This window comes from Hippocampus guttulatus, chromosome 20 (assembly GCF_054856545.1).
Source record: "Hippocampus guttulatus isolate MCC_2025c chromosome 20, RoL_Hgut_1.0, whole genome shotgun sequence".
Taxonomy (NCBI): domain Eukaryota; kingdom Metazoa; phylum Chordata; class Actinopteri; order Syngnathiformes; family Syngnathidae; genus Hippocampus; species Hippocampus guttulatus.
Window position 1 is genome coordinate 8,621,574 of NC_141280.1, and position 23,574 is coordinate 8,645,147.

The 23,574-nt window shown below is 45.7% G+C and overlaps 1 protein-coding gene across 11 annotated transcripts in view; it reads right to left on the bottom strand.

The window, feature by feature from the left end:
- Positions 1–21,900, bottom strand: part of LOC147187896 (protein 4.1-like) — a 40,345-nt gene extending 18,445 nt beyond the window's left edge. For 10 of the 11 annotated variants that reach the window (XM_086100797.1, XM_086100791.1, XM_086100792.1 and 7 more), the window contains exons 1-14: positions 21,750–21,900; positions 11,530–11,752; positions 11,269–11,445; positions 9,385–9,621; positions 7,159–7,263; positions 6,907–6,949; positions 6,132–6,207; positions 5,007–5,103; positions 3,957–4,081; positions 3,795–3,882; positions 2,503–2,655; positions 2,065–2,162; positions 1,805–1,977; positions 87–166 (exon numbers count right to left, since the gene is read on the bottom strand). In XM_086100797.1, coding sequence (XP_085956923.1) covers positions 87–166; positions 1,805–1,977; positions 2,065–2,162; positions 2,503–2,655; positions 3,795–3,882; positions 3,957–4,081; positions 5,007–5,103; positions 6,132–6,207; positions 6,907–6,949; positions 7,159–7,263; positions 9,385–9,621; positions 11,269–11,445; positions 11,530–11,736 — 1,659 coding nt within the window. In that variant the 5' untranslated portion in view covers positions 11,737–11,752; positions 21,750–21,900. Of the gene's footprint in view, positions 1–86; positions 167–1,804; positions 1,978–2,064; positions 2,163–2,502; positions 2,656–3,794; positions 3,883–3,956; positions 4,082–5,006; positions 5,104–6,131; positions 6,208–6,906; positions 6,950–7,158; positions 7,264–9,384; positions 9,622–11,268; positions 11,446–11,529; positions 11,753–15,056; positions 15,373–21,749 lie in introns of those variants that run through there. The other variant, XM_086100789.1, reaches the window with a different exon arrangement.
- Between the last annotated feature and the right edge of the window lie 1,674 nt (positions 21,901–23,574).

The window sequence follows — 23,574 nt, forward strand, 5'->3', positions numbered from 1 at the left end:
AAGTAGACCCCGGCGACAACAATAACGCACATCCCATTGCGTTTCTTCCCGATGAACCTGCTGCGAAAAAAGAAGGGCAAACACACCTTGGAGTCAGAGTGGAGCTCCAGGTGGGGTTCGTGTCCGTTCTCAGTGGTGGAGGCCTCTGTGATGCTGATCATTGGGGCTGAGGAGAGTCATACAAATGGGGGCGCGTAAGCATCTTTGTGGGCGGGAACCGCGGAGACATACAACACAGTCAGCTTTCTTAACAGTCTGGATTGATCGTAAGTGAAACGGGTGTTCGTAGGCACTTTGTTATGTTCTCTGACTGTACAGTAGGTGGCCGCCTTGCTATAAAAATACTGTGGAGATGATAAAGAATACACTCCAATACCACATATTTAACCCAGTTAGGAACGGACAAAAACCCATTTCTATCATTTTAAAAAATAAAATAAAATAAAATCTCGTCCTCCATCATTCGTCCCAAAAATGGCCAGCCGGATCGTTCCGTCCCAGGGACAGAATGCCCATCTCTCTGCTATTTGCCCCCATGTTCTTTGTTAATATTAGACATTATTAACCAATTTCAAGTGTTGAAAATAGCTTGAGAAGAAAGCTCTCTTTGACACTTGAGCCGTCCGAGAAATGTTGTTAAACTGCGCCTCTATGCCACCATTATATAGCCTAAAAATTGAAAGCCCGGATGGTTTTTTTCCACAGTACCAAGTGAAAGCAGTGAGGTTTGATACATTTGCACAAGCATGTTTTGCTCCAAATATATGACTGTCATGCTTCGGTGCAGAAGGAAGTGTGTAACCCACAAAAGGTAGGTGCATTCATTTACATTCCCGGACACAATAACAAAAGGACCAACCCGGTGGCCCAGTGGTTCGCGCGTCAAACACACAGTGCAGAGGTCGTGGGTTCAATTCCAGCTCCAGCCTCCCTGTGTGGAGTTTGCATGTTCTTCCCGGGCCTGCGTGGGTTTTCTCTGGGTACTCTGGTTTCCTCCCACATGGCAGACTAATTGAACACTCTAAATTGTCCCTAGGTGTGAGTGTGAGCGTGGATGGTTGTTCGTCTCTGTGTGCCCTGTGATTGGCTGGCAACCGGTTCAACTGCCGGCTGGGATGGGCTCCAGCACCCCCCGCGACCATTGTGAGGATAAAGCGGATCGGAAAATGAATGAATGTATGAATAACACGCCGCTAGCCCTTTGGCTAACGATTGTGCAAATAACCATACAAGTAACCTACTGAGATGCACTAGTAACACTAACAGGCCTATTCAATAGGCATGTGTCAATGTCCTACCTATCTACATTAATGGCCATACACCATTGGGGAGAAAAAGTGTGACTGAACAGCATACTAGTACAAAGTCCATGTACTTGGAAGTTGGCACTTAAATGCACAAGTTGTCATGACCCTCAGTTGTTGATGTGAGTGTAGTGGATAAGCTCGTCCAGCTGAGGGCGATGTCACATGTGGCTTGTAAGAGCGACAAGTGTGCCCAAACTGTCAAGCCACACATTAGAAAAAAAAAAACAGGTGTGTGATACTTTCCGAAGATAACTGTAACATTGTGGTGAGGTTTTTCCGACCAAATAATGCCTTGGCTGTGCAACCTTTGAATCAAAGAGGAATTTGGTATGGTACACTCGACGCTACATTCATTTCCCCGTCTGGGCCCTCAGAACATTCTGCCTTTTCATCTCTGTCTCTGCATGGCAGGAAGCAGCTGCAGCTATTTCCCGTATCTGGTCAGACGGCGAAAAATGTACTCCTGAACACAACCCAGCCTGGATGTCTGCTGTTACCTCCATCTAAACTGCGGCTGATGCGTTTCGACGAGGTGCGCTCGAAAGCGGGAGCGGGCCGATCTATGAGGGTGCTGGCCAGACGGGTTTGGGTCTGCGTGCGTCCGCTGTAACGGAACTTGGAGCCCAGAGTCAAGAAGCGCGGAGTGGAGGGCGGCTCTGGGGCGTTCAGCCTGGAAAATAAAAGGGAGGATCATGGAATTGTCGCTCTTGACATTTGCAGATAGGGTTTTATTGTTGGGGTTTTTTTCCCTCCCTACCTGAAGAAGCTGTGGTTCTCGACACAGACTTTCCACAGCCGTTTGGCGGAGCGATGATTTTGGAGTTTGAATCCCACGGTGCTCTCAAATTGCTCCGTCTGTCGGAAATAACAAAACACGTGAAAAATGGGGTCAACAAGTGCACAGCGTAATTGCGTTACTCTATTAGAGTGAACGCGGGTGCCGTAGCATCGCTTTTGTTTTGAGCTCAGCACAGCTTCTGAGTGGATGATAAAGATTAGGGGCTGAATCTTGGCTTGTCACATCGATGATGAGAGAGAGAAATGCCAACTCGTTAGAAGTTGCACCTCACGTACAAATGGAGTACTTATATGTGTTGAATAAACACATATGTGTCGCAAGACCGCGAAAAGCAGTTCAGGGACTTTAAACTCGACCCATGCGGTGAATCAGCGCTGCTCGCAGCACCTCACGTACCTCTCCAGGTCTGATCTTGATGTAGAAGTTGTTCCTCTTGTAGGAAATCTTGAGGATCTTGGGCCAAGCAAAGCGATTTATCCGCAGCCGGTCCTTGAAGACCAAGAGTCCGTTGGCACACACTCCCAGCATGATGTCCACGCCCTCAGAATCCTGCAATGGGACACATTCAAATCACTTTAGACATAATGACACCTCGAGTGCATGCACTTGCGGCGAACAACAAGGTGCTCGTGTCACAATTGCACCATATACCGTATTGGCCCGAATATAAGACAGTGTTTTTTGCATTGAAATAAGACTGAAAAAGTGGGGGTCGTTTTATATTCGGGGTCTAGACATTATACCCATTCGCGACGAAATATATTGTCTCAATCATTTGTTTCAGATGTACTGTAATTATTTTCTGTATAAAAATAATTTGGTGTTCAAAAAGTATTTTTTCAAACTTGAGTCTTGAAAAAGATGGGGTCGTCTTAAATCAGGGCGGTCTTATATTCAGGCCAATACGGTAATTGCTAATATGAACAAATGTGCTCAAGTTCTGACATTTAAAAAAAATTAAATAAAAGTCAATGTACAGGTCCCGGTGTATGTACGCTAAACGTAATTTTATTTGCAGCTGTCTCAACACAAACTTAATTAGTCAATGGCAACGTGGTTGGCTGGCAGGCGAACTCGGTGCAAAGCTTTTAAGTCCGAGTCCATCTGGCAATGGTCAGTGGGGTATTGACTTAACACAGGGGGGGTAACCTGTTGCTAATGGGGGTTGCAATAAGTAGATAATGGACACACACACGGGTCACACAAACTTGCCAAAGCTCATCGATCCCTCGCTTTGACGACAGAGTCATTTTTCTATCTGAGACCATAGCAACACAATGTCTGCTGCTTTCAAATATTGACAGTGCAATGCCGCAAAAAGATGAAAAATGAAATGCCCCAATCCATGCTGCTCATGGGAGCATGCCCTTTTTATTCAAAGAACCCCCGCCTCTTTCGCTCGTTCAAGGGTTCATCCGAGCGACTTGCCCTCCATCTCACATCCTCTCCTTTTTTATTTTAAGCCTGCCATCTCCCTCTCTCACAAATACTTTCCTCCTCGGTTTTCCGGCACGGACAAATATCATCGCGACACACATGGGAACGTGCCGTCTGATGCCCCCGCTAGCTCAGCGAGGGAGGTGGGCTTTTCCCATGGCCTTCTCGTAAGTGTTTGCACAGCTGAGACACGCACATCAATGAAGAAAACTGCAGGGGTGTGTGGTGGGGGGGGGGGGGGGTCTTTTTACCTTAGCATGGTGCAAGTCCACCCCGTACATGGACAACTTCTTGGCGTTTTCTAGAAACTGTGTGTCGGCCTGTGCTGGTGTCATTCCCCTGAAGGTCAGAGAAATTTAGCAGTCCGTAACCGCGCCTGTGTATCAAACTTGCTTTTCATCAATGGCTCTTACTTGTGGGACTTGTGTAACTCCAAAATCTTCTCTTCCATCTCTTTGCTCTGATTGGGGGCAAAACTCAGCTGGCTGATGTAATCCAGAGGCCGAGGCTGCTCGGGTTCGTAGTCGCCAAATTCCGCCTGTGGAATCAAACACAAAGACCGCAGACTGCAGACCGGTTGACCAGCTGGTCGCTCACACCAACAACAACACTTAAGGCTGGATTTACACTGCAGGAGCGATTGCCCAATTTTCATTTCATGCTAATATCCTTTTTTTTTGTCTCCAATGAACTGATTCTATATAATAGTTCATCGTTTTAATGGCTTTGACTGTAGTTATATTTTATATATATCCATCCATTTTCTGATCTGCTTCATCCTCACAAGGGTCACGGGGCGTGGTGGAGCCTATGCCAGCTGTCTTCGGGCAGTAGGTGGGGGGCACCCTGAACTGGTTGCCAGCCAATCACAGGGCACACAGAGATCAACAACCACCCGCGCTCACGACTAGGGACAATTTAGAGTGCTCCAGAAACCTGATACGCGTGTTTTTGGAATGTGGGAGGAAACTGGAGTACCCGGAAAAAACCTACGCAGGCACAGGGAGAACATGCAAACTCCACACAGGAAGGCCGGAACCGGAACAAGACCCTGCACCGTGAAGCCGACATGGTAAGCACTTGACCACCAGGCCGCTTATTATATATATATATACTGTATACATATACTGTGTGTGTGTGTGTGTGTATATATATATATACTGTGTGTATATATATATATATATATATATATATATATATATATATATATATATATATATATATGTGTGTGTGTGTGTGTGTGTGTGTACTCATTCAGTACCAGCCAATTCTGGAAGAGACATTTATAAACGTCTTTGGGAGTGAATGAGTTAATATCTATTTACAGTGAATTTTTTTTTAAATATATGTATTTATTAGTAAAATGTATGCTGCTCTGATGCAGGTCCCACTTGCGCCGTTTGAGAAAAAAAACATCGGAAATGTGTCACTCCATCCGCACCGTACGTCTACTTCGACTTTACCTGCAGTGTGTATGAGCCCAGGAGAGCGTGAGTGACAAACGAGCAAGGCAGGCGACCGGATGCCACGTCTTCGCGGAGCTGCAGACACAACAGGTACCTTGACAAGAGAAACACAGTGAGTTAGAGGAGGAGGGGGGGGGGGGGGGGGCTGTGTCCGCCGGAAGGAGGATTAAATGCCGGTTTGCTTTGTTTGCCGTATGATTTTCAGAGTATGACGATTGGGGTCGGGGTAACCTCGCTGCTAATCCTCCACGCGGCAGTGGCGAAAAGTCAGTTGCGTAACGTTCGCTAAACTTGCGGACAGTGAATTGTTGTTGTGGATGCTGGCTAGCCTTAAGCGGAGGAATTCATTATCCAAATGGAGGTTTGCGAGTGAGTGACAGAATTCAAACACCACAGGAGGAGTCATCGGCGGGAAGCCGGTCCTGGATCCCGGTTACGAGGGGAAAGTCTTTCAAAAAAGGCAATAAAGCGGCATGGGGGACATTTGCTGACATGGACGCTTAAGTGGCAGTCATCCACTCGCTTGAGTTCTCTTCAGTGGGCAAACACAGTGCTGGCTTTAAACTGCTTTAAGGCCTGGAAAAATGCAGTGTAAAGTTCCTGTTAATTCAGAGATTTGTTTCGAAATGCATCAGACGTGTTTGAAGATCATTGCTATGAACAGGGAATGATTTGCAAACTATGAAGAACTCAGCTGTGGAGATATAGTGTAAAGCTGTTGTTCACGATTTATGTTTTCCAGAATTTTGAGGCGTGGCTAAAACAGGCTAGGGACACACCTCAGCCCTCCCTCACGGTAAAACAATTTGAGCAAACTTAGCTATGCCCACACCCCGCAAACACTTTTCGGATAGTCCAATGGCATAGCCTCATTAGAATGCCTCATTGTTGCCTGTGAGTGTGCGCACATCACAGAGAGAGAAACGTGACCAAGCGAAAATTGGGCGGGGCGGGGTGTGACGGGTGGAGTCCACCCTGACACCCAGCTTGTGGACTTGAGCTTTAGAGCGCCTCAACGTGGGCTGTGAGTGTGCGCTGGTCAGTGTAAACCCCGGACTGTTTTGTTTACAGCACTGCGGACGTCCGATCCATTTTCACGCAGCGTTCATGTTGAGTCTTCACCTTGTGATGTCTTCGGTGAGCAGCGAGGGATCAGGTGGGTAGAACTTGACGTTGAATGCAAACTGCCAGTTGTTACCTAAAGGACAGATGTGAAAGAGTTGAACAGAGGAAAAAAAACGGGGGACCATTTGTGGAAATGTGAGATTTCGATGTGATCGGGGTCATCTGCGGCTCCATCCATCTCGCCTCCTACCATCTGTGTGGGTGTGTGACTCGGACACGGGAGAGCGAGGCGGGTTTCGAGCGAGGGGCAAAGAGCAGCTTTTAGATGGCGCTAAGCCGCCGGCATCTCTCACGCAAGCATCAACACAAACAGATAAACACAAATAAAATGCACGGTATTGTATAACGCTCTGCTGGCTTCATCCAATACCAACGTGTAATCGTCAACAAAGGCACAATTGCTGAAAAACATTTGCTTTCATTCTGTGTTTATGAACTATTTTCCCAATACGGACGAAGTTTCAGGTCAATAAAGCCCGTTTTGACATTTACCGCTCGCTATGCCAATTTTTCGATGCGCTTGAAAAAAATTTTTGCAGTTTCCAAAATAATTCAAGGACATTTAAAACCTCCGGATTTCGACGGCAGAGTATTAAGTGACTGTAATTAAGCGCGCGACTGTGTCAAACCTTCCATTTTTGCGCCGCTGAGTTTTACACACGGACGCACATGGCAACATCTGAAACTACACTCGGTGAACCAAAATGGCATGTTTTCTTTTTATTTTAAGTCTGTAAACTATATTCTCTTCAAATAAAAAGTGAGAACTTACTGCGGATTTGTCTCTTGATTTCCTTGGTGGGGTCCAACCAGCACTGCGGGCAGAGACAAAAATGTGTGAGATACTTGGAAGTTACACACTGGGCCTAATTGAGACAAATGTGTGCCAAAACGGACGCAAAGTTGCTTGCTCGTGCAAACTGCTGCTTCGCTACTTCTACAAGAATTGAGATTTTAATCAATCGGGCCCACCGCGTGGACACTTTGGCGCGTATTTGTGTGTGCACGGCAAGAGGGAAAGCACCTTCTGTTCGTGGTGGTCCATGTACATCAGACCAAAGTAGTCCTTCTCCAGCAGATTGAGGTGCTCGCACACCCTAAAGAACAGGAATAGACCCTTGGCTCGTTTCTGTAGTAAGAGAGAAGGCAAAAGATGGAGTAAAGACTGAAAAAAAAACACCTATTCACAAATTTAAAAAATAGTGGGTGACTATGGACTAATTACACCCCAAAAGAAGAAATCAAAACCAAATGAACGTCCACACAAGTCACACTACCGTAGACCCTTTCAGTTGATATTTTGTGTAATTTTTTTTGGTGAATACAGTCATACCGCATTTTTCGACCATAATCCGTTCCAGAAGGCTGTTTGAAAACTGATTTGTTCGAAAACCGAAACCACGCTCTTTTAAAAAAAAAAAAATCTTGATTGAACACGTCTGTTCACCATGGAACGCTAAACGAGGAAGCGTCACTTCCTCGTGTAAGGAAGGCGAGAGGAGTCAAGTGACGCATTCAAGTGCGCTCAGTTTGTTCGAGAATCGAAATTCGGTCGTCATCCGAGGCATAAAAAACTCGAAATTTTTGGTCGAAAACTGTTTTGGTCAAGAACAGAGACGTTCGAAAACCGAGGTTTGACTGTATCTGGAAATCTGTTCTACCCCCCCCCCCCCCAAAAAGAAAATCTATATAAGGAAAAAAATGACGATAGATTTACCCTCATTATATCGACAACATTTAAGACAGGGGTGTTACACTCATTTTTGTCGCGGGCCACATGATAATTACCGTTTCCCTTGGAGGGCCGTGATGACTGAAACTCTATAAAGAAGTAAAGAATAACGTTTTATTCAATTATTGTTAAATAACTGTAATGATGGATTTAGTGAGAAGAAAATGCTTCCAATATGTCGCTGATTTATTACATCTGAAAATGTGAAATTTTGGTCCAGATTTTAGCAACCTCATGGAAGTTGTCATCTTTGATTTGCTTTCCTAGGGCCACTTAAAATGATGTGGTGGGCCACATCTGGCCCCCCGGGCCTTGAGTTTGACACGTTTAAGAAGATGGGACATGTTTTGGTATGTGGCGCTTCACTTCCTGTCCGAGCGTCTGCATCAATGCAGCTCTGTCTCCTCAATATGCGCTCCGGGTCGCATTCCATCGAGTGGATCATAAAATCCTCCACACTGAGCAATGACAATGACATTTAGTCACACATCCACAAAAAATTCGCTCACACACACACACACACACACACACACACAAACACACACACACACACACGCATGCGCACACGCAACGGGCTACAGTGACCTTTACACAGGCAGAAGGTCAGACAGAAAGCAAGCGGGTGGAAAAAAAAAATGTGTGCGTGTTGACTTGAGGGCTGCATTCCGAAGAGAGAGACTTTCAAGACGGGCAGCGTGGCGTGCGGAAAGTGGAAGCAATCGGGAATTAAAGTTGCCATTTCTCTTTTGCTTCCAACAAGAAAACATCTTCGGTACGTTCTTCCATTCGGTGGAGCGAACGCATCGTATCTTCAGGTAGGACGACTGACGGCCTTCCCAAACAACGATGTGAGGCCGCTGCTGTACAACATTTGTCGTTTCCTCTCTGGAATGCATCTTTCTGCCTCTGCCAGCCTGGCCATGCCATTGGGTATGTGCGTGCGTGTGTGTGTGTGTGTGTGTGTTTAGGACAATAGCAGTTGTTGCAGTCTCAGCGTTATCTGTTGCAGGACAAACCGCCTTGTGTTCAAACGACACTGGCGCACTGGAAAGCATTTTTTTTGGATATTATTCAAATCTTTGTCTGTCTTATTTCATTGGGGCTCCTGTTTGTGATTAGCATTACAAAGCGCATGTCCACCCTGACGTCATAAGAATGTACCGTCTGGGCTTCGTGGTAAGCCGCAGATGTAGGTAACTAATCTAGCGGGGGGGGGGGGGGTTCCCCCCTTGCGTCCCCTCACATAATCTGCTAAATGTGTGCGTTTGTGTCTGCGTGCATGAGTGTGTAAGCGGGTGCTTCGCACAGCCCACGCGGCAGCATCAAACTCCAGCTTTAGTCTGGATTTATCTCGCCAACCCCACCCAAACAACGAGAGTGGCTCAAAGAAGCGAGGCAGAACATTTTCGGGCCCCTTCACATGCACTTGTGCACCCACACACGCACCGGATCCTATTCACGATTGCATCATTGGCGGAGAGACACTCACGTATGACCGACAGAAGAAAACAATCTCACCTCCACCTCGCAGGTGAAGTCCGAGCCGTCCAGGAGGGTGACGTGACACACCACCAGCTTCATCCTGCTCTTCCTCACCAAGCGAAGCGGCGACTGGAAAATGGAGGTCTGGCCTTCGGTTCCCTCCGCTCGCTCCTTCACCTCCGCCTCCTCCGGCTGCTCCTCTTGGGCTCCGCCCTCACCTGCGACTTTGACGCCCTCGACGCTTTTCTCCTCGACTTTCGTTTCCAAGGCAGGCTGGAAAACAGAAAGATGGTTGAAAGACCCTCTCCGGCTCTTTCTTCTTGAGTGCGCTTCTGGAAAAGTGCAGGGCGGGCGGCTCTTTTTGGCTCGCCGACTGAGGAGCTGATGTCACAGGGTGGGCCTGGGTGGCTCATTGTGACGACTGGACGGAACACTGAGCAAGTGGGTGGGCTGAGCGGCAAATATGCGCGGAGGAGTTCCAAGACTGATTTGATATCTGTGACAAAAAAAAAAAAAGGTTCCCCATGCCTGGTTTGTGGTCAAAAAACCTCTGCAAAACAAAATTGCTGGCTGACTGTTATGACACCTTCCCCTCTCGTTTGCTCACCAGCGGTTTAGCTTGTGGTTTTTTACGGCGTGGGATGCTGCAAACTGCAGGCCTCCCGCGGCAATAATTACCAGCACTTAAACCAACAGACATGCTTTTTTTTCTCTTTTTTTTTTACATTCTAAAGATCATCGGCATTAATCGCCAACCCGTTAAATCGACTTTAAACCTTTCAACATGGCCCATCAGTCAAACTGAACCGCCAACAAACGTTCTCCAATGTGCAGACATTGCATTAAATGGTTTATCACCTTTTCACTTTTCCTGACTATGTTGGAGGATTTTAGGCAAGAGAGAGGAAGCGGAATAGACTTGCATCCAAACCACGCACTCTGTAAACAAACCTGATCGTGGCACAGCCCGTGCGTCGCGGCCATCGAGACTCGTGACAGGCTTCAGGCAGTACGTCTCCACCCCAAAAGAGTATTTAAATGATTTATTTGACCTCGAGAAGTAGACATACAAGATATCATTATTGCAAAAAGCCCATTTAATACGTCAGAAAAGCGACTTCACTTGCATTTTAGGGACTATAAATCGCACTTATTTTGATAATTTGGTTGGTTAGGCACTTTATACAAAAATCCCTACCTCGTCGTTTTGACTTTCTTTTGGTAGTTGGCAGCTTTTGGTTTATTACCAGTGGTGGCCAGAAGGTGGTGGTATTTGTCAATTGACAAGAAAGTAGAAAAAGAAGGAGAAGAAGAAATATGAAGAAAAAAAAGTAGTGGTAGTGGACTTTCGATCTTCAGGCGGCATAATGCAGCACGGTTCCCGCAGAGTTAGAAAAGATGTGGAGTTCTACAACAATTCTCAGACTGAGTTCTTCGCAAGTTATTTTCAACATTTTAAATGGGTTAATAATGCGCGAAAATCCATCCATCCATTTTCTGAGCCGCTCATCCTCACAAGGGTCGCGGGGGGTGCTGGAGCCTATCCCAGCCGTTTTCGGACAGTAGGCGGGGGACACCCTGAACCGGTTGCCAGCCAATCGCAGGGCACACACAGACGAACAACCATCCATGCTCACACTCACACCTAGGGACAATTTTGAGTGTTCAGTGAGCCTGCCACACAGGTTTTTGGAATGTGGGAGGAAACTGGATTACCCGGAGAAAACCCACGCAGGCCCCGGGAGAACATGCAAACTCCACACAGGAAGGCCGGGGCCAGGATCGAATCCACGACCTCTGCACTGTGAGGTCAACGCGCTAACCACTGGACTACCGGGCCGCCCAGCAACAGGATTGATTTTGAAAAAATATGAACGTAACCATATTTGGACATAAGCGCCATGCATGCCATCAAGTTACCTCTGTGTCTGCGCTGGCGTTGGAATGGGACTCGGCTTCCTTTTCTTCTACTTGCTCCTGAACCGGACTACTGAGCGCCTCGTTCTCTTCCACTTCCTCTGGGTGCCCATTCACTTCTGGGACCTCCTCCTGGTTGCTTGCCTCCTCTGGTGACGGCACCTCCTTGGTCGGGGAGGTCTGGACAAACCATGGTGTTTATTTGGAAGCTCCAAACAGCAGGGCTGGGTAATCGTATGACGGGAGCAATCCGTGTGGATGTACCTGGCTTTGAGATTTCTGCTTCTTAAACCATGTGGGAAGGTAGCGCGATATCCCCTTGCCCTCTTTCTCCTTCTGCCTCTCCGCCTCTCCCTGGGTGGCGGCCACTTCCTGACTCTCGCTGGTGTCCTTCTCCGATTGGCTGAGCCGGGCGGCTGATTTCTCCGCCTTCTCCTTCACCTCTGTCTCCGAGCCTGCCTCTGTTGTCATGGCGACACGTCACGACCTGCCCGGCGCACAAACGGGTGATAAGGATAGATGATGTAATAATGTTGAACATAAAGTCATCATGCTGATAATTAAATAGATCTAATGAATTTGTAGACGCAGCATATATGTGGTATGCGTATCCCTTTTATTGACAGTACGCTTTTGCGACTAGACGATCATTATATTCGTCAATACAATACAGCTGTATTGAGATTTCATTGAAAAAAAAAAATACTTATAAGTATGCAGTTCATTCCACCATATTGTCAAGAAGAAAAAAAAACATCTCAGTGATGTAGTTAGTAGCCCACAGCACTGAGAGTACAGTTTTAAAGTATCAGCATGCATTTTTTACCGCGCCCCATCTCAGATTTGAATTTGCAGAAAATCATCTTTTATAAATGAGCCCCCCCATTGCAGCCGAATGCTTTCAGGCCTGTTTGTCTCTTTTCACTGAGTCACGAAGGCAGTCAAGTAACATGGGGAGAAAATACAGTCAGAAACATTTGGCTTTGGAAAGAACTTTTGGCTCACGTCACAACCACTTCCACGTTAATGGGAATTGTTGCGTAAGCATAACACAGCAAATTCCTGAAAATGCAACTTGCCGTTTTTTTTTCTTCCCCTTAACCACGCTGCTGTGGCTCACGCACCCACACTTATCAACCGAAATATCTCTGGCGGCGCTGTCGACAATCGACACATTTGGACAGTCCGTCCAACAAGCTCGCTGTTCTTAAAAGCTGTGTAAGAGGGCACAGAAGGGCTAAATGTGAAGATAAGCAGACAGCGGCCGGCAGTGAATGAGTGCGCCTGGAGAGTCGGTAACACTATTAATGATGGCCACAGATTGAACCAGGAGCAGATTATTTCTATTTCCATTATTTCCCATCGCGAGGCGGGGGCAGGGAGGAGGGGGGTCATGGAACGTCACGGAACGGATTGTGTTTGACTTGCACTGCATGATTATGCGTGTGCGTGACCATGTGTACAAACAAACGGCTTCGGGCCGAGGATTAAAACGTGATTCGTTTCCGATTAAGGCATTGTCATCGCCCAGTGTCCTTTCAAAGTGTTCTAAATCTTCAGTACTCTCCTTTGTCACCTTCCTGCCATCTTGACCATCTTTTTTTTTTCCCGTCAGCACAGCGTCAATGTGAAGCAGTGGGGAGGACACGGGAATAAAAATAGAACAGGTCTCCTTACGCACGGTCAGCTCATGAAGGGAGGGGAAGATGGATGGATGGATGGAGAAGGGAGGCGCGTGTACAATAAATGCCTGCATGTGCAAGCTTGCTGCAGATAAGGAGGGCAGAAGATAAATAATGTAGATGCGTCCAAGGAGACAGTTAATAGTTTCACTTCAACAAGGCCTGAACCATTTTGAAGCAGAATCGAGATTGCTCCCCCCCCCCCCCCCCCCACTCAATATTACGATTTATTTTTTCTCCCCAACATCTGCCCATGTATTATTTTTAACAAACGTGAGCAAGAAATGAATCTGGGCAGCCCGATGGTTGACTGGTGGAATTTGTATCTTCGGGTATTCCAGTTTCCTCCCACATTCCCAAAAACATGCATGGCAGGTTATTGGAACACTCTAAATTGTCCCTAGGTATGAGTGTGAGCGCGGGTGTTTGTTTGTCTATGTGTGCCCTGTGATTGGCTGCCAACCGGTTCAGGGTGTCCCCCGCCTACTGCCCGGAGACGGCAGGGATAGGCTCCAGCACCCTCCGCGACCCTTGTGACGATGAGCAGCTCAGAAAATGAACGGATGGATTAATGATAGAACGATATGTTTTGGTTTTTATTTTCAAGGCCAATGCTATTAACGACATGGACTATTCGGAATCGTGTAGGCCAGGGGTGTCAAACTCATTTTTTGTCGCGGGCCACTTTGGAGTTACGTCTGCCCTCGGAGGGCCAGTGCAAAATCTCAACGTTATTTATTACCCAATCCAATTTAACATTTTGGTACAGATTTCAGCAAGAATCATGATAGTTGACACACATGATTTGCTCCCACGGGCCACATAAAATGATGTGGGGGGGGGGGGGGGATCTGGCCCCCGGGCCTTGACTTTGATACCCGTGTTGTTGGCCGATAACCAATGTTTGGAGCCGATATGAATTTACGACCCCCGCATACTCGCAGTTCAGCATCGGTGTGCGTCTTTGTTTTTGCAAGATGTCGTCGTTCGCTGCCATTTTACTGCTGGACTAATTTTAAAAGAGCGGGGACCTTGTTCCACCCTCTTGTAACTTTGTTGCTCTCTCTCTCTTTCTCTTTGGGTGCCTCTTTCTCTTTTTTTCCCCCAGCTGCACTCATCTCCCTGTGCTCACAATCCCTCTCTTCCGGGCTCTCTTTTCAGTCCCCATCCAATGGGTCCCTCGCATTATCTCGCCCCCCGTTCCGGGTTCACTCATCTTCCCACAGTCTGCATAAACAATGGCGGTGACACTATTACGGCTTCTCGGCATACACGCAACGCATGGACATGCGGAGTGTTTTATGGCGGGAGATTGTGATCTGAGCAGGGCGAGCAGACCGCAAAGTTTGTCCGCGGATTGTGACGGCATCTGTTTGAGTGTTAACGAGCTGGCAATTTCACAGCCAATTCGCACTGTTAATGGAGGTTAAATGTGCAAAGTGAGAAAAAAAAACATGGTGTCGCAAATCTCGTAAGACCTCGCAAGGTGTTGACAAGAGGTCAGCTATCATAAGATCATTTTATAGTTTTTCTTAAGTACGTTTTAAAATATTTATTTTGCTTGATCCTTTCACTGCCAGCCGTTTCCAAGGCAGAGGTCCACATATTCTCAGCCGTTTTTGAGCATTTTCAATGAGCTTTTAAAATTCACGGAATATCACGTGCTCTGACAAAGTAAGAAATCAAAGAGTAGACTCTATTCTTTCGTCGGCAAACAGAAAAGCTTGTTGCTATCTTTTTTCGTTCTTAAGTGAGAAGCATTAACACCGGTTTCCGACCCAAAAGCGGAAAAAACAAGTTTGTGTTTGTGACTGAGACACCTCAAAACTATAAAACAACAAAACAAAAGTGCCATCAATGGCTTTTTTTTTTTACATGAAGATTGTCATTTAAATTCTAAAAAATGTGCATGAGCTGAGGCGCGCGTTAAGGTACGCTTCTTCTTACACTTGCATGCCAGTGAAGAATTTCGAAACATTGGACATCATTGAACCCCAAATTAACGATGGTTCCGGATACCAGAGCTTCAATGTAGCATGTTCACTAAATCACCACCGTGTAACGACAAAACATTCTTCAAAAAGAGCTACGGCCCTCACGCATGCTTACCTACTGTTGCTTTTCTTTCCCCTTGCAAGCAAGCTCCTGTCCTCCTTTTAGCCTCTTGCCTTTCCCGCCCCTGCGCCCCACTTTTTTTTGTTTTTTTGGTTTTGCTCGCTTTCTAAAAGCGCTTCTTATTCCTCCCTGCAGTCTTCTCTACTTTGGTCTCCCACCTACAAAGCTGTCAGTGCCATTTTCCTCTCCCTCATCCCGTCGGCTCTCCCGCGGAGCTGAGCGCCTGCCTCCCGCGGGACTTTCACCCGCGGAAACGAGGGCAGAAAATGACGAGAGAGAGAGCGAGAGAGAGAGCGAGAGAGAGAGAGGAGGGGAGTCAGAGAGAGGCGAAAAGGGGGGAGGGAGAGAGAGAGCAAGAGAGTGAGCATGTCTTCTAATAGACTGTCACTTCAGCTCCAATGTGCCTATTGCAGTTTGCAGTTCAGTTAAGGGAGTGTTTTCCCCAATTTAGCTTTTTCACTTGTTTACTAATCAGCATTAGTAGACAGACACCGGTTTTTGACCAAAAAGCGGAAAAAATATAGCTTTTTGTGGGGGGGGGGGATAACATGTCAAGCAAAATACAGTAGCGATTAATGCTTTTTTTTGTTGCTTTTGTAACATCTCAAAGATTAAAGCAACAAAACAAGCCTGAGGACGGAAGAACTTTTGATGAGACAATAATTGATTTTTATTTACTAAGAAATGCGCCTTCAGCAATGCTGACTCACCTCATGGCTTGACGAAACGTACAAACACCAACAGTCTGATATTCAAAAGTTCCAACTCAGATCACCTTTAAAGTGCATTTTGGTTGAGCAAGGGATGGATTTTTTTTTAGGCTGATGTGGATATTCTAATATTTTGCAGATAAACCTTCAATTAAGTTAAAAAAATATATAGGATAAAATGACTTCCTTTCTGGTCCCTGAAAGATATGAACTACAGGCAGAACAGTTGACAGTTTCACAATACTTTGTCCTTAAGCATTTTTTTTTTCATTTTGCAACAGAAAGAAAAATCGACAAAAATTGGCACTTTTTTTTTGCCAATTCTTTTTTGAGGGGAATGTTTGAATGTCACTCTCGTTGTCTTGTGTTGTAATGCGTTAATGTGTTAAAAATAAGAAGAAGAAGAAGAATGAATCGGCCGTCTAATTTTAGGTGCATCGTGAAATCTCACCCAAATATTCTTAACTTTTTTTGGCTTTGTGGTTTACGTACAAATATTCGGACATTTCCACCACGATACATACGCTTGCAAAAACTGCTGAGTTTTCAAAATGGTATTTCATTTTGTCACCACGCCAGTGGACTCTGTTGCCACCTCCTGCAGCTTCTTGTTCCCTGTGTGGACATTTCCTTGTGGACTCCTCCTGCTTCCCCCTGAGTGACTTTGCGAATACTCTTCAATAAACTACGCCAAGTGTTGGCTTCAACGATACCTGCCTGTTGTCGTGCTTTTGGGGTCACATCCAAACCCTAACAGAGCCATTCTTACCACTGATGTCTCTCAAACAATAAGGCCAGCCCCCCAAACGTGCTTACAGACCCACCCACTCACGTACTCAGAACTTTTTGGCTGTCTGTCTGGATTTAAGGGGTCGTCGGCATGGCGATGACTGCCAGAACCCTCAGATGTACAATTTTATGGGAAACGTAAACTAGAGCGGGGCCGTGACAAAGACGTCAAGACTGCTTTCATTTGGGCTCCCCCCGGCCCCAGTTATTTGGCTCCGCGTGTGTGACAAAATCCAATAAAGACAGGTATAGAAAAAGCCGGCCCGTCCCTTTGCGTCCATGCATGCGGCAGTGTCGGGGCAAAAAGGGAGGACGGGTCACCACGGCAACAGCATTCATGGACACTAAGCATAAATCCCCATGGAGACAAGAGATTACTGCAGAAAAAATAAAGATTATTGAGCAGGCGAAGTGACAAAAGAGATTATGGTCATGCCTAAACCTCCGTTTCAGAGCAGATTTTACAGCCGGCTGATGTTACACGCCGGAACGTACAGGAAGTGCTCCTTCCCTTTCTTTATGCCCTTTTTTTTTTATGATCCAAAACTGAGGTCTGCCAACACTCAAATCCTTAACTGCAGATAAAACAACCTGGAAGGATCATTCTCAAAACCATCACTCATTAAATCCATGAACAATTTGTCTTACATTGAATGTACCGTATTTACACTGTAAAAAAGTTGATCAGCTCACACACACGCTGGCCGGTGTGAAAACACGGCTGGTCCTGCCACACTGCGCACTGATTCTCAAATTGAGGATTACACAAGGGGATAATCTGCGAGTGTATGTTTCCGTCTGTCGGCGTGTCCTGTCCGTCAGTCCCTTCGAGCCTGTATCTCTTTCTGTCGCATGCGCTGGTCACTCTGTTCGTCAACACCATTCATTCCGAACAAGATTTCAAAGATCAGATCTTGCCGTGAATTTGCAATCGGGTAATTAGATGTAGCGGCAACTCACTGAGAAATGTGTAAGTGTTGAAACGATGTCAGCCTCCACTCACGTTTGCCCAAATCTCTCTTTGGATGTGAGAGTGAGAAGAATGGCTGGGCTCATATGTGCCATTGTTGCCCGCTAAACTCTCCCATTCAGCGATTAGTGAGGTGAGGCGCGAGCAGCGTCTGTGAGAACGTGCGAGTGAGCCGGGCATGGGCGGAACCCGCGAGGGGGAGATGAAGGGAGTTTCGCTGTGCGCGCCAGAGGAACTGAAGAACAAATATTAGCTGCTAGGCAAAACTCGTGGTGAAACCGCAAACAGTAGACGACACACAAGAGTCTCCAGTCGGTAACTCGAGGGTGTGGCGTCGCTATGGAGACCTATATCCCATAGAAGGTGGTGGCAACTAACGTGCCAAATAACGGACTTGGCTGGCGGACAGAGAAGGGAAACAAGATACAGGTGGAGAAGAAGACAATCCTCCATTTCAAGCTGAAACTGAAAGCTTGGAAATGACTACTAAATCTACTACACGACATGAAATATCAGTGGGAGGCAATGCTAGACCTGGGCGGTTAGCGGTTTCAAGTGTGAGGAAAGCGTGCTCGTATTAGCCATCACGCTGCGATAAATTCAAGCTAACGTTGCTAAATTACTTACGGAAATGAACTTTTACAACCGTCTACCAGAGTGTGCGTGTCCAAGATTGGTTACGTAAATATCATGGACCTGCTGCCGAGGCTGATGACTAGCTAACAAGCTAACTAGCATGGCTAACGTCAGTCGGCTTCGACTCTGACGGGACATCACAAAGCAGAGAAGAGCAGAGAAGTTAACTACTCGTTCTCTGGAATTACCGTTGTAATACATTTTCATTTTGTTTTTAAAATTAACTTATTTTCTTTTGGCTTTTACGAATCAATTAAAAATAAATTCAAGCTAACGTTGCTAAATTACTTATGGAAATGAACATTTACAACCGTCTACAAGAGTATGCGTGTCCAAGATTGGTTACGTAAATATTATGGACCCGCTACCGAGGCCGATGACAAGCTAACAAGCTAACTAGCATGGCTAACGTCAGTCGGCTTCGACTCTGACGTGACTTCACAAAGCAGAGAAGTTAACTACTCATTCTCTTGAATTACGGTTGTGATCCATTTTCATTTTGTTATAAATATTGACTTCTTTTCTTTTGGCTTTTATGAATCAATTTTTTTTTTAAGTTGTTGTTACTTACCCACACGTTTTCAAAAATACACACACAGGCGCAACACACCCTTGCTCACATTTTCCACACCTAATGCCCACATTAAAACACAACGAATAAAGCGTTAAGACAAATACGCTTATCCATCCGCGTGGTCAGTGTGCGTTCAAACCAGCGCACAATATTACCACTTGTCTAGCGTCCCTCCCCATCAAGTGGCCTTTCAAAGCACGACGAGGGCTGCATCTCGCTGTGACCTCTTGTTCAGTCCCTCTCTGTGAGAATGTGACCCGATGCTGATTAATCTGTTTTTAACCATGTTTGGACCTCTGCCAAAGCCACAGGCCCACTCTCTCTTTTTTTTTCTTTTTCTGGTATTCATTCCATCGTTGCCTCCAGTCAGACACTCGCTGGAGGAAGTCAGTTGCTCTCTTCTAAAGTGGTCTGTTGTTGGGTTTAATAGAGCTATTCACCGAGCAAACAATTACACCCTACTAATCCTTGTGGCTTAAAAAGAAAAAAAAAACACTTAAAAGGGTGTAAGCCACAGTCAGCCCCACATATTGGTTTTATTGACTCTGCTTTTGCCATCAATCTGAACCTCTTCCCTTTGCCCCATTCCTTCCCACGTGTTTTTTATAGCTCCATCACTTGACGCCCCCTCTACTGTCTCCGCGGAGGTGGAAACGAAATGAACATTGCATTATGGCGTCCTTTCATCCGCACCTCTCAGATCTTGCCTTGTCCGATTTTGATTCCCGCAGTGCCCATCGGCGCGGAAGGCTTTGAAAGGGCCGCCGAGCGGTCACAGCCCACCGCTTAACCTCACAATATGTCCACTTCGCCGGAGATGACAAGAGTTTACTTGCGATTTCGAAGTACAAAAGCAACAAGGCATAAAAACATGCCTTTTAAAGTTTTCGCGTGGGCTAGATATTCACGAGGTAAATTTGCAATTGCTCTGGCTCTTTTGTGACGACCATGGAACCACAACCAGAAAGTCAGCCATTTTGGTGTGATGCAGCCATTTTGGGCATATTGCAGGACTTTTTTTTTTTTTGTATTTTGATGAAATCTCAGGATGGAATTAATCAAAATGAGCCACAATCAGAAAGAGACATCCAAGGGTCCGAGGGTCCAATTGTTACCGCTTGCAGATGTAATGCCTGGAATTGCTTACGAAATGCCACGAAACGACAGTCAGGAATGTCACACCGAGCTTTGTGTGACTCTATGTGTTCCCGTTGAACCCATGGGGTCAACACACACACACACTCGCCAAGGATGTTCCCATAGCCTTTTCCGAATGGTTGAGCAATATCTGTCACTCTCTCCTTCCATATAACAGCTACCATCTCACTTCCTGCCTCCCTGACATCCCTTTGCACTTCCTCGCCTTCGCTATTTTCGTCTTCCTCGTTTCTCCTAAACTCGCCCCCTCCTGATGGTGGAGGCTAGTACTAGCCAAACGCAAAACTTAATGAACACCAGGGTACCACTTACTGGTCATTATTACCGATAGTATCCCTGGAATATTGTTTAAAAAAAACGCAAACACTTGTTTCAAGCGGAAGCTCCTTTTAATGAGCGGAGGAATCTCTCGGCAGAGCTAGCAATTAAGGACTCTCATTAGCGAGTGGGACAGAGCCGCCACTGTTCCGTGAACATGACAGTTATAGATGAACTATACACACACACACACACACACACAGGATGAGGCTGTGAGATGAGTCATCCTGATCGCTTTTTCTGCATGTGACCGACACACATGTAAACAACACAACAGGTGAAACGGTACATGCGTCCATTTTTGACATTGTCACCATTTTTTTGGAAATGTGAAAGAATCCACACGAGGAAAAAAAAACCCACGAAAGATTGTTTTTAAACAGGAGACTTCTGAATATTCGCAGGTGGCAGAAAAATGCCACTTGCCTGAACTGAAATGAAAATCTTGCTGTTGCCCTTCAAAAAGGACAGAGTGGCACAGCCACAAATGCTTGACTTGTTTCATGTCTCCTCCTCCTCAATGACAAAGCCACACTGCCGACCTGCAGCCTCCTTCATGTTCAAACCAGCAGGAAAAGGCACCAGGCTACTTTGTATTGCGTTGCTTAGCAACCAATGCTGTGTCACCATCATCCCTACCTCGCAGGTGGTGCCTCAAAAACCAAGTACAGTGTCTAAGTGACTTTCGTGTTAGGCATTAAACTCAAAATGTGTTTGGTTATGAATGAGAGAAGGGTTAGGATTAGCGATCATGACAAAAGTTAAATAATTTTAAAAAAACTAGAATGTGGGAGTCTTGAAGCAGGGTTTTATAAAATGCTTTATACTTTTTTTTAATGTTGCACAACTATTTTTTGTCTTAACACCTGTTTTGTCTTTTTGATGTTTTTACCCGTTCAAGAGGACAACGCACACAAGTTAGGGACTTTATTTCCCACATGCCCTTGCGATCATACACGTTCAGCACGGCGAGGAACCTTAAAACAGCTATTCCATAAACAGGAAAGACTCCACACACATGCTTAGAAGTGAAAAAGTATTTTAAAAATTATTAGTTTTAAAACGAAAAATCTCCAAGAACGACAGACTTATCTACGGCTTGTCCAGAAAGCGGGACGGATGAATGGTCCCTGCAGAGACTGGGGGAGTTACAGAGGCGGATGTTTGACGACACGAGCGAGCGGCCGACAGCCAGCGATAACGCAACCGACGTGTACAAGCGTAACGCAACAGGGGAAACATAGTTGAAAAATAGCCCTTTTAACCAATGTTACGGCGACATGGGCACGAAATATTACCGTCGATGCTAGCAAGCACGTTTCAGCGTGGGTAGTTGAGGTGAGCACGATAGAAAGCCCACCCCCCCTAAAAAAACACTAAATCATAAATAATTCTAAATCACGAGGAACGTTTGAACGTTTGCTAAAGCATGTAGCGTGCTTACAGATGCTGCATAAACAACCAAGACCGTTTCATTGAGTCGACGGTGACTCATCACGTGATTTAAATGGGAGCCCAAAAACAAACAATACCTTTTTTAAAATCCCAGTTGAAATATATGTAAACCGTCCAAATGAGTCCTGGCCTCTCGGCGTGTCTCCCCCCTCAATAATTAATTCCAGTATTGCGAGCCTCCTGCAAACAAAAATCTCCAGCGGACGAGTCCTCACAGAAAATCTGGCTCAGGCGCAGAGGCAAGGCGTGTCAATCATTCTCAAGTCCCGCCCTATTATGAAAAAAATGGCCCGTTTCTCTTCGCCATTTGTCGACGTGGATTACTGTTTTGGGTTCTACGACGTGATTGGTCAATCACATTGGAGGGAGCGTTGAACGCGGATGTGGAGTTGCGAATGTGGCGCTCTAGCGCCCTCTAACGTGAATGATTAGTCACTACAACGTGTTGACGAGTATTGCACAACATAGCCGACTGATCCTCGGTTTACGACGACGACGTGCAGCAAGACGATTTTTTTTAGTCAGAAGGCGTCGTTGTCTGTCACAAACGTCCCAGAAATAAATAATTGCACTTTTTAGGAAAAAACACACACACAATTACAACCGAGCAAGGAAGTCAACCATACTGTTACGGATGAATGGTAGTTCATTTTGTGACTTAATCTGTTGCAGCCCCACGAAAAAAAACATTTGGTTTTAAATGTCTAACATTATATTACGATTGAAACAAATATAATGAAAGAGAACGTTAAGAAATAAACTGGATTTTACGTTGTAATGACTGTATAAACACTGTATGTTTCTTTTGTCTGTGGTGTGTCTTTAAGGGGCGTGGTCTAGTGAGCAGTGGCGTCCAAGGTGGGTGCGGGACAGGGCGGCATCCACCTCAGGGGGTGCATCCACAGCCCCACCATCCCGGAAAAAAATTCAAAAGCCAACAAAATGTCTCACTGGGCAACACAAACGCAAGTTGGCAAATCTTGGTAATTGTATCATCAAAAGGCCGAGCATCACCGTTTTTTTTTTTGTTTGTTAGTTTGTTTGTTTGTGTGTGCGTGTGTGTCTGTCCCTTCTTCCTCTCTCACTCACGTACCTCACATGTACCTACATCCAGATTACAGGAGCTCATGTAATTGGCTTATAGTGGAAGGCAAGTTTACATCCACGAAAGATGAGAAAACAAACAAGTAAAAAGACTATGTCACTATTACCAGTATAAGAAAATCCATTTGATCAGCCGCAATGAAGAACTGCAATTATTTTCCACATTTATCGTATTAGACATATAAAATAACAATTTCTATTTTTTTTTTTTCTTGGAGTGAACTCACCATTTTGTCGAGCAGCATGGATCCAATAAGCGTACACATGCAAGCATAAGGGAGAGAAAGGGACAGAAAATCAGACATCAGTAGGTTGAAATGTAAAAAAAAAAAATTGACTCGGGCCCAATGTTTGGTGTGAAATGTAGGTTTAGCAATTACGTTTTGGGTCAAGAGTTAAGTGCTTAGGAGTTGGTAAGCGATTGGAGTTGTTAGGATCTCTGGTGAAGCACAAAAAGCTTCACTTGTTTACCAACGCTTCACTTGCTGCACATTTGAGTTCTCAAATAGACACACACTGCGCTGAGTCCTAAAATATATAGACGTCAGCAAATTATACCCCCGGGGCTTTTTTACTATTTCTCGACAAAACATACCTGCTTGTCAGAGATCCCACATAGCAAAAATAGTTCCCACACAGAGATTAAGACCCAGGACCTTAGAAACTTGACTTGATCTGAGAGCAGACCAACCCACCTCTTGTCCTTTTTGATCGGCCCGTACGACAACACCCAGGGCATTCGGTAAAATGACAAGGTTTCTACTGCAATCGACACCCAAACTTCTCCCTCCGAGCCAG